The following is an 11705-nucleotide window of genomic DNA, read 5'->3' on the forward strand; positions in this document are numbered from 1 at the left end:
CTAAAATTCCAAAATGCCATAATTGAACAAAAGGGTAACAATGGAACTGAATAATGGTGATATCAAAGGAATGAAGGCCATCCAGTATGTGCCACAGAGAGAGAGAGAGAGAGAGAGAGAGAGAGAGAGAGAGAGAGAGGAGGTCTAATTTTAGAACATTGTGATGAGATGTGCTCCAAGTGGGACAGGGGAGATATCAAAGGGAATGCATGCTGACTCTGTTGCCATGGTGATTATAATTCAGCTTGTATATCTCTTAATTAGGAGGGAAAAAAGAGAAGAAGGAATAACATGAGCCAAAGTCATCATTACAGCAATAGGAATCAATAGTTCCGGCCCAGCTAAGGCACTCCTGATATGGAAAGTGGAATGGGTACACATTCTCAGCTCTCATGGTGCTCAGGTAATTATCATGCATGTGCTGCTGCAAAGTCCTCATCCTGCAGTCTGTACATTTAATGCTAGAACAGATGTGAGATATTACTGATTAAAAACTTTAAGGCATATTCCGGATTTGCACCTGAGTATATTAGGGCCCATATTTATCTCAGATATCTTAGAATTACTCACAAGAACCCTGCTAAAAATTGACTTAAAGCTATAGTGCGTAGTTTCTGTCGTCCCCATGAGGAATTCTAAGTAACAAAACTGTCGGATCATCCACATGATACAAGCCTTCCGTGACCGCGCACCACCTCCACCCCTCCCCCACATAGTTGCTAGTAGCCAAGGAGGACACGGAGGATTAAAAAAACATAATGGACTCTTCAGAAGAGGTCATTATCTTCACTCTAGTTTCTGTGCGGGAAAGTCACCGGATGCCACAATCTTCTGAACATAGTCACACTGAGAAATACTGAGAGAGTTGTGTGGAGCTGATAGTCTTAATTAGCTTTGTAGCAACTCATTTGGCAATGGCTTGAATGTAACGGACGTTCAATATCAAAAAGTTACGCACTAAAGCTTTAAGAGTAAAAAGCAATCTTGGCTCAAAGCTGCGCTTAAAAGTTAGTTATCAAGCATCTCAGTCGTAGTTTAAGTGAATTGTAGGACTATCGCCGCCTTCACACTGGCAGTTGAAATCAGCTCCATAATACGCAATACGCCCCCAGCGGACGTCGTACTACACCGTGGAAAAGCTTCGGAAGTGACTCACAAAAATGGCAGAGAGACTAGAACAACTGATAAGTGTCTGAATGTACGATTCTCTATGACCTCTCTTATACAGATATAAATAGAGAGGCTGCTGCATGGAGAAAAGTTGCCCAGGTTAAATGTGATATAGCGGTATAATGTCAATAGTTCGATGTCTGTTGCTAGCTAACTAATTAGCATTAGCAGGTTTGTTTATCAGTACCATAGCAACACTGGAATTGTTGGATAGGAACCGTCCGTAGCCTTTCGCAAGAGTTCAATTTTTTTAACGCATCTGGATGACCAATGTGGTGTCTGGAGTTACAACTTTAACTTAAGATTTGGTATAAGGGAGTCCTATGAACTTTACTCCACCTTTACTGTAACCTCTGGAAACTGTTAACATGAGCCTAAGGGCCCTCTTGGACAGAAGAGCCCTTATTTGGAGTTATGCCAGATAGAAACAATCGATTGGTCAGTTCTCTGTTCCAATCATATACTTGCATATATTACGTTTATGTTAATGTATGCATAGACTATATACTGGGTGCTCACAAAGAGAAGGCAGAACGACTTTTTGGAAGAATTCGGGTTGGTCGTTCTCCAAGCTCTCTGCAGGAGTTTGTAAAATTGATGCTGAATCTCTGATTGTAATAAACCTTTTTATAATGAGAGCAGTGTCAACGAAGTTCCTTCTCCACACATCAGCGACGCAGTGTTGCAGCTAAATATACCACACCAACTGACACAATTTTTTTCGCACCGCACTCGTTCGGACCCAGTTCGGACCCATTTGCATGCAGTCTGCGAATCTCCATAGGAAATGAATGACTTCCAGTCGTTTCGAAGCCGTATCGGAGCTGATTTCAACTGCCAGTGTGAAGGCGGCGTAAATCTTAAGTGTCAGTCATAGAGATGAGTCACGACACTTTGCTGTGCCACAAACGGGATTTTGGATGAAGACATATGCATGGACCAATCACTGAATAGATTTCCTTATTTAAGAATATTCACATTGGAGGGTGAAATTCCTAAACACACATTTGACAATAAAGAATTTTCAAGAGAATACATTATGATATACACATTGGAAATGAAAAAATAAACATGTTTTCCACCATGTCTTAAAAAGCGTAAAAATTGGACACAAACATTTTTAAAAAGCGTCAAAAAAGTTTTTAATTTTGACCCGGGAGAACAAGAAGTTTATAGTCACTGTGGATTTGTTTAAATAAATCCACAGTGAAAACACATTGAACTGTGAAATTTCACTTAATACTTTTCCCGTTGAACTTTTTGAATTCCCCTTTAGGACACAAGACAAAATAAGAGTTTACTTGCAAAATGTAATGTGCAAAATAGCCATTTTTCAGTTTTTGTGAACGTTAGCAAACAGAATTTGATTAATTGCGCGTAGTAGGGCATAATAGGTCTGCAATTAATCAAATGTCACAAACTACTAAGGTAGGTAACATGTAGGGACAACTTGATATGCATCAAAACAATGGCAAAACTGAGAGTAAGAAACTACTGATTAACACCAACGCATATACCTTGCATCAGAGTAAGAAACCAGAGTTGGACAGAGAGTGATGTATAAATCGTGAGGCCAAAATAATTCACATAAAGATGCCGGTCTTTCCTTTCTTACTCTTGCCTGTTACAACTCATTTATCTATGTCAGATTATTTCAAATAAAAAAATGGATGAATAATTGATTTACTCATTAGCTGGATGTGACATCCAGAAGAGTTAATAAAACGTAATCTCTAAAAATGGGTCTGGAACGACATTCCCCAGTACAGTAATTCATCATCTGTGTCCGGCTTTACATCATGCTATTACATTCAGTCGGGACAGAGCTATTATTCATCAAGTGAATTACAGAGCAAAAGGTCCGAGCTTGCCATATACAGAACACGAGACAAAGGTTTCAGTGTCAGTGTCAGTGTTCAGTTAGAAATTTGGCTTCATGCACGTCGATTTTGTCTGCTAGCAACAACAGAATATTTTTAAATGCTGCTGTGTGGTGATATTCACTACCAGCAAGGTAAATAACCCATGACATAAGTTTTTATAAGCTGATGACCCAAAAAACTGAGCTTTTATGGGAGGCTGGTGCCACCCCGGGCCCCACTTCTAGACCCGCCCCTGCTCTGACTGGCCCCAGGTTTTCTCTGACCGCACTTTGCCGCTAAACGTTAAACTATCCCTAGCTTTGGCTGCACTTCACTGCCGAATCAAATGCTCGCAGACATTGCATGGCAGTTCATCACAGGAAGCTACTTGGTGTGTTTTCGGTATTAAATGTGCCCTGTGGAGTTTGCTCAACTAATTGGCTCCGGCTCGTAACATACAGACATTGGTATCGACCTTCTTATTGAACTCTCAGAAGGAAAGCAAAAACTTGTATTTCTGAAAATGTCAAGCTATTCCTTCAACACTCCAAGAACAACAAAATAGTCCATGCAGTATGTTGTTCATTCCATCCACTTTTGTGCTTTTGTGGGGTATAACGGACACTGCAGTCTGTCAAACCACTAGTGAGGATTTAGACTTGTTTAATGTCCGCTCACTTATAATATTGTAAAACCAGTTTCTCTCCTCCTCTTAGTGGAATATTGTCGTCATGGGGAAATTTAAACACATATGTATTCTCAACCATCATGTAAAGAGGCTCCAAATGGCCACTCAATGTCCCTTTATAGATATTGTACGTCTCCCCCAGGATGCCAGACAAGAACGGTGTGTTTTTTCGCCCAATGGAATTCCATTGCTAGGCAACAGCCTGGCCCCTTGTTAACTTCCTGTCAGTTGATGCCATTCACATTCACTGCAACAGGAAATCAACTTGGGTCCATTTAGAATGTTTATGTTTACATCTGTGAAAAGGTCTATAAACCTGCAGAATAATTGTCGCTCAAACTTTGAGGACAGGTAACAATTTGGAAAAAAAACTGTCCTTTTCCCTTAGGGGACTATTTACTAGTGGTGTCAACAATAATCGATTCGGCAATGCATCGCAATGCGGGGCATGCACGATTCAGCATCGATGCGGCAAAGTGCCATAATCGATTATGTCACTGTTTATTTTCTGGCCTTGAGTGGACAATAAAGTTGTAAAGTTTCAATTACTTCCGGGGGCATAACAACAACAATCAAGATGGCTGAGGCGGAGGGAGATGACCGCGATAGACGGGTAATTAAAAACGCACCCAAAGCTTGGAAAGCGGACATCTGGGCACATTTCGGATTCTACGAAGTTAATGGGAAACTAGACAAGACTTACGCGGTATGTAAAACCTGCCACACTAAAATCAAGCACGTTGGCAATACAACTAACTTCACGAGCCACGTTGATCGTTGGCATCCTGAGTTGGCTTCAACAACAACAACACAAAAGGTCGACACATCCCAGCCAAGAATTGACGAGTCGCTAGTGTCAACGTTGCCACACAACTCCGAGAAAGCAAAGAGGATCACACGATCGGTGGCATGTTTCATAGCGAAGGATCTATTAGGGATAGGAATAGGATCCCTATTCTGTGGTAGAAAATGCGGGGTTTTACCACATGCTTAAAACAATTGAACCCCGGTATAAGCTACCGAGAAGAGCTACCTTCACTGATTCTGCGCTTCCCGCATTGTACAAAGAAACCAAAGCAAAGGTAATGGAATCAATGTGTAAAGCCAGTCGTGTAGCCATTACAAGTGACGCCTGGACTTCAGTCGCAACAGAGTCCTATGTAATCATAACGGCACATTATATTAGCGAGGATTGGCAGATTGTATCACATGCTGCAGTCACTGCTGGAAAAAGTTGGCTGTTATTGCTCTATTTAATTTCAAATGGTTCTAAAGCAGAGAGAAGAGAAACATTTCTCATTCAAAGCACTGAAAGCAGTGATTTATATTTTCTTTTTCAGGTTTGAAAATGCCATATCCAATACCCTGTACCATTCAATTTTATTTTATTTAATGACATTTATGTCAAAGATACAGGAGAGTGATAATACACACATAGCAGCCAATAAAATCTGTTGTTCAATATCTGACGGCTTGTATTGCATCATGACTGATGAAAAATTTGCCTTGTTGTGTGCAGTAGAATTTTGATGCATCGCAATGCATCGTAGAATCGAATTGAATCGAATCGTTACCTAGTGAATCGTAATCGAATCGAATTGTGAGGGCAGTGCCAATGCACACCCCTACTATTTACCCTATTACTTTCATTTAAACCCTGACATAATGGCACTTTGTCCCCAATTAACCTCCCTTACTCATACCCTGCTGCTCTGGTGATCCCTTGTTGATTTCCTTTGCAACACTAAAGTAAAAGGCCAAACCAAACTAGGCTGAATTTAAAGGACAAACAAAACATAGTCAGTCCCATGCTATTTCTCTCTCCAGCACTTTTACATTTTACGATTGCTCTAAGGTCAGGTAAGGATACCTCAGAGGAAGACCTCAGTCAGTCTGGTTGATTGTAAATGAGGTGATGTGTCTACTGAATACCTAAGACATAAGTCAAAACTCAAGGGTCGCCCGTCGCACAGTTTGATCCGGCCCGCGTATCAATTTAGGTTCACAATAAATGTTGGCCCCCGTAGCTGTTCACCAAACCAAAAAGACGGGAAACTGTTTTTCAAACTGCAATTACGAGACACTCAAAACAGAATTTGGCTCAGACTCTGAAATTCCTACAGAACCAGAGAGTTTTCATATTCAGGCATTCTATGATGGCTAAGGAACTTTTTCAACATTTCTGTTTTTTTTTTCAACATTTTTGTTTCTTTTGATGCCTTTTTTGACATCTTTGTTGCTTTTTGGCTTTCTACATTTATGTTGTTTCTTTTGGCCTTTTTGTTGCTTTTTTTACATCCTGTTTTGTATCTTATTGTTCTCCAACTGATTGCCGACTCGGAGACTTCCCACAGAAGCAGAGAGTTTTCATATTCAGGCTGTGAAACAGGATGCTGTGAGTCAACTGTGTGGTAGCCTGCTTTTAAAAATGTAATCATTGTTTTGCTTTACTTTGCTTTACTTTTAAATCTAAATAAAAATAAATAAAAGCATGTCAATAAACTACATGTCTGGCCCTTGATGTGATTCTCATTTTCCAGTGTGGCCCCTGGTGAAGTTGAGTTTGACACCCCGGGCCTAAAATGTAAACTGTACTGGACATTAACGCAACATGCATGACTTGCTGTGGGCCAACGCCACCTGCTGGAATGAAGAGAATGTCTACTTCTCAGGGATGGTGTTGAGCCCAGTCATTATTCTACATTCATCCAGTCGTTAAATGCATCATTTTCATCACATATTTTCAGAACAATTTAACACAGGTATAGGGACTGGATCTTACTTGTAAGTAGTGGTGGAAAGTAAATGAATACATTTACAAATGTACAGTACCTAAGTATTTTGAGGGGCTTTTGTATGGTACTTTATACTTTTACTCCACTGCCTTTCACAGGGATATATTGTACTTGTTACTCCACTACATTTATTTGACATTACTTTTTACTATTCCGATTAAGATTTAAAATAAAAAAAACAAAACATATGGGAACCTTTTTGGCTTGTAAAGGGGACCCCCTGAAAATTCCCACAAGGACCCCTGAGGGTCCCTGGCCCCCACTTTGGGAACCACTGCTCTATGGCACCTCAATAGTGGTTATGAGTGAGAGTCAAGTATGCGTTGGTTACTTTCCACACCCAGATTTACATATCTAAATCTAAATCTTGTGATTGCCACCCAAACTCATATCTGCAGGCTGCAGATATGAGTTTGGGTGGCAATCACAATTTCTGCCCTTTAACCCAGGGAGGGGCGCATTTGTGGCAGTAACTCAGTCGTAGGGAGTTGGGTTGGTCGCTGGTTCAAGTCCCCGTACGGACAGAAGTACAGAGTGTGGACTGGTAGCTGGAGAGATGCCAGCTCACCCCCCTGGGCACTGCCAAGGGGGGTGAGCAAGGCACCGATCCTCCCCCCACCTGCTCAGGGCGCCTGTCCAGTAGTCGCAGCCCCCCTCACTCTAACATCTCTCTATTTGTGCATGCATAGGACTTAAGCATGTGTGTGTATTTCAGGCCTGTGTGGAGTGTGTTAACAACAGAGAGAAAAAAATTGTAATTTCCCCCCTGGGTATCAATAAAAATTATAAATAATTAGTATTACTACAGGAGGAGCAGAGCAACACACAGGCCAGATCCTCCAAAAAGGACTTGACTGTTCTTCCACAGTGAGACCATAATACAGTTAATAGGTGTAGATATCAGGGGGGATGCACGGGATATGTCCCCCCCAACATTTAGAAGAGCTAGATTGATCCCCCTCAAAAATATGAATATCCCGGCTCAAAACATGTATATATACATCTTAGGGCTGCTTTTTAGGGTTGCCTTTCTCCAAAAGTTGAATCTGTCTCAACTTAATTACAGCATTGAAGGAAAAAACAAAGCAAAAAACGAAATCACGAAATTCAAATTCAAACACCTACCCAACGAACAAATCTGTATAGTGGAATGTTCGGATCCAGTCCTACTTCTTTATTTATTTATTTATTTATTTATTTATTTATTTATTTATTTATTTATATATATATATATATATATACACATACACACACACACACACGTTTTCCAACGATTGGAAAATTAAGTGTTTGATGCTCAAAAGGTTTTGAGGGAAGACCCCCAGACCCCCAGGTAATAATGTGTCCCATCCCAAAGTTGAAACTAAAACTACGCCCTTGATACAGTTTACTCACATTCACCATTGGTAAATTTGACCATTGACCAACAACAACAAAAAACAACATTTTCCTAAGATTTAGTGCTTTTAATATTTGCAGTTCTTTAGAACTATATCTACATTCATGTTCATTGAAATTGTCCCTTAAAATCAGATCCTAAGAACACACAAACAACCAATATTCAGTCAGTGAAACTCTATCCTACCAGAGGTAAAGAATACAAACTGGATAAGATCTGATCTTGTTATATAAAGTCAAGAATTAGTCCCAGTGTGTCATCAGATGCTGGTGAGACACAGTGAGGCGTTAGTGCCGCCAAATCCAAAAGAGTTTGTGAGGGCGACCCGTCGGCCCTGAGTGTGCCACGGCTGTGCTGTGCAGGGAACATAATTCAGGCTGAACTCTGGCTCTGTGCGGTCCAGGTTGAGCGTCTGGGGCAGGACCCCGTGGTAGCAGGCCAAAGCGGTAAACGCTGCCTCGAGGGCCCCGGCGGCCCCGAGCAAATGTCCCGTGGCTCCCTTGGTGGAGGAGACAGCCAGGGTGTCAACGCTTTGCTGGAAGAGTCTCTTGATGGCGGCATTTTCCGCCGCATCACCCAAAGGCGTGGATGTGGCGTGGGCATTCACATATGTCACATCTGCCGGTGAGACGCCAGCATCTCTGAGGGCTGCAGACATGCATCTGTAAAGACAGTGGTCACAGTTGAACTCAGAGGTGGGTCTCTGCTGTGTCCCCTTAGCTCTACAGAACGTTTTCGCTTGTTTCAATTGTTCTGGTTGTAAGGCCTGCAAACTTCGCTCTTACAAATCTCACTGCAGCAGGCAGCAGTGTTTCGATAAAAAGCTCTGATGAACCCACTGTACACTAGGGGTGGGGGAACAAAAAAAATCACATGTATAGTGAGTTTTTTGTGTGACAATTTTAAAAATTGATTCTTTTCTCCAGAATCGATATTTTTAATTTTTTTTTACCAATAATTTACCTAAATATTTTGTCTTTATATGGTCTGCTGACAGCGACTACATCATATCGGTTTTCAGCAAAACAGAGCGAAAGCAGAAAAAGCAGAAAATCCATGTTGTTCTTCTTTACAAAGTAATTAAATGTCAGACTGACTGACTGACATGTGATGTCACTCTTCTTAGAAAACTATTAGTTTTTAGAAATGTCTCATGGTGTATTGTCTCTAGAAGTGTATTATTCAACTTTTGTTTTTGTTAAAGAAGAAAAAGGAAATCACAATACTCAATACTATTATTCCCAATTTATACATTTGTACATTCTTTTCTTTGTATTTTTTATCTTTATTTTTTGAATATTTGTTCTTGTATTCTATTAATTATTTATTTATTGTGTATTCTGTATGCGTGCTGTGTGTGATATTTTGTTGCTGTAGTGCTGACATTTCTGAAATCAGTGAAATCTACTACCGAATCGCAATGAATGAAAATCGCAGTACAAATCGAATCGGCACCCATGTATTGTGAAAGAATCAAATTGTGACAAAAGCATATTGTCCCAGCCCTACTGTACCTCTACCATAATCTACACACGTGTGCGGTGTTAAGGGATACTAAAGCAGAGTTTAGACCGGCAGAACCAGGTTTTATTGTCGTAGCCAAGCTTATGTTATGCAATTGGAAGAGCCCACATAGACGAGAGTGTACAGAATGGCTTAAACTCATGATGGAGACTTAGAAGACTGGAGACTTGGCTTCTTTTCTTAATACCCAAAGCAAAACTAGCTAAATCTGCTTTGTGAGATAGATTGAGGGTGCAACATAGAGAGGCTTTGGGGTACTAGTTAACAGAATATAAAGGAATATTGGGGTGCTGTTCTTTGTGTTTATATAGCCGTATAGTGTTTTTTTCTTCTCTCTTTCCCTCCCCTTTTTGAAATTGTACTGTGCCAATAAAATACATATTTGTATCTGTATTTCTGTGTAATGCTAAAATGAACAAAAACTTAAGCAAATATTGGAGGACAGTGCAAAAAATAAACAAAATATTGTGTGGCAGAGATGTGTGTTTTTGTCTGCTGTTCTATTCTGCTAATCATCTTGTGACCCTTCGGAATTATCAACCCTGATCCGTAGGTTGGAAACTACTTGCCTTAATAAGTGACTGTAGTTTTGTGGCATTATATACAGTATATTATTTGAAAATATTACATGTAAGCAGAAAATGTCTTGTGCATGCTTAAAAAAAAAAAAAAAAAGGACCTAAACTGAGTCACCTGAATGCTCCATCTCCATCAGCGGTGGGTGCGGTGATGTGGCTGGCATCCCCTGAGAGTCCATAACCCAGGATCTCTGCGTAGATCCTGGCTCCTCTTTCCACTGCGTGGTCCAGCTCCTCCAAAAGGAGCACCGCCGCTCCTTCGCCCATCACAAAGCCCTCTCTCTCTGGGTGAAAGGGTCTGGAAGCCTGCATGGGGTTGTCATTCCATTTGGTGGCAAGGGCACGTGCCCTGGCAAAGCCGGCCATTGACAGAGCCCCCACACAGGATTCTGTTCCCCCTGCAACCATAGCAACTGCATCCCCGTGGGCAATAAACCTGGCTGCATCACCTATGGCGTGTGCGCCTGTGGTGCATGCTGTGGATACTGCATGGTTGGGACCCTTCAGTTTGTGTTTGATGCTTATGTGTCCAGCAGCCATGTTGACAAGGATGCGAGGCACAAAGAAGGGACTGACTTTTTTGTAGCCCTTTTCTTGGAAGGCAGTGGCAGTGCGAGCAATTTCCTCCAGTGACACCATGCCCATGCCAACAGCCACCCCAGTATTGAGCTGTTCCTCTGGGGTGTTGGGGTACCAACCTGAGTCCTCCAGAGCCAGCTGAGCAGCTCCGAGGGCCATTACAGTGGCTGGTGACATGCTGTTGATCTCCCCACAAGAGGCAAACCTCTCCTCCTTAAACTGACCCAGTTTGTTTCCTCTGGGCACCAGTGCTGCCACTTTACAGGGAACAGTGTTGTACTCCTCTGAGTGAAGAGCAACAATCCCACTCTGGCCTTTAATCAGGTTGTCCCAGGGTAGTGCAGTCCCTGTGCCCAGAGGACACACTAACCCTATGCCAGTAATAACAACCCTCCTTTTGTGCTTTCCAGAGCTGTGGTGCCTGGCGTCTTGGTTTGGACAAACACAGATCGTCTTTTGAAGAAATGTCCTTATGTTTTGTGGTCTCAGCTGGAGTTTAGTCCAACAAGATAGTGATAGAGCAGACATGCTGTTATCGCTGTCAAGTTTGACACAGCTTACTGTAGCTCGTAGCTTTGGTGAATCCCCTCTTAAAATCAGAGGAATAAATGTACAAAACCAAAGTTGAAATGTCCCCCAGACGCAACGGAAATTTGTAACCTACTCGGCCGAGTACTACTTTAAAGTTATCTGTCAATTGTTAATACATTTATAAAACGAGAAAACAAGTACATCCTTGAAACCAGGGCAGATGCTAGATGGGATCCGCTAGACGTGTCAACGTCAAAGGACGTGCCTCGTTGCCCGCCTCATTTTGCCTCTGATTGGCTTAACCGGGTATTCTTACCCTAACCCTAACCAATCCCCACTCCTCAGGCCTAACCACGTCGATCATTCTAGCAGATCCGATTTAGGATTTACCACTGTTCTATTCTTAGGTATCATGTTTGAACGCCAAATTTGTAATAATAAATTAAAAAATATAATTCAACCGACAGAGCAAGAAAACATATCCCCTAACATATACATACATACATACATAAACACAAACATATATATATTTTTTTTAAAGCTGCAAACTCATTTTCAGGCGTTGATAGGTCAGCTAAA

The 11705-nt window shown here is 41.4% G+C and overlaps 1 protein-coding gene across 1 annotated transcript; it reads right to left on the reverse strand.

The window, feature by feature from the left end:
- Positions 1–7824: 7824 nt before the first annotated feature.
- On the reverse strand, positions 7825–11478 carry oxsm (3-oxoacyl-ACP synthase, mitochondrial). The gene is made up of 2 exons (XM_031279198.2): positions 10132–11478; positions 7825–8576 (listed from the first exon to the last, which is right to left on the reverse strand). The coding sequence occupies exons 1-2, from the start codon at positions 11121–11123 to the stop codon at positions 8174–8176; spliced, it is 1395 nt and encodes a 464-aa protein (XP_031135058.1). The 5' UTR covers positions 11124–11478; the 3' UTR covers positions 7825–8173.
- Between the last annotated feature and the right edge of the window lie 227 nt (positions 11479–11705).

Source organism: Sander lucioperca, chromosome 16, assembly GCF_008315115.2.
Source record: "Sander lucioperca isolate FBNREF2018 chromosome 16, SLUC_FBN_1.2, whole genome shotgun sequence".
Lineage (NCBI taxonomy): Eukaryota > Metazoa > Chordata > Actinopteri > Perciformes > Percidae > Sander > Sander lucioperca.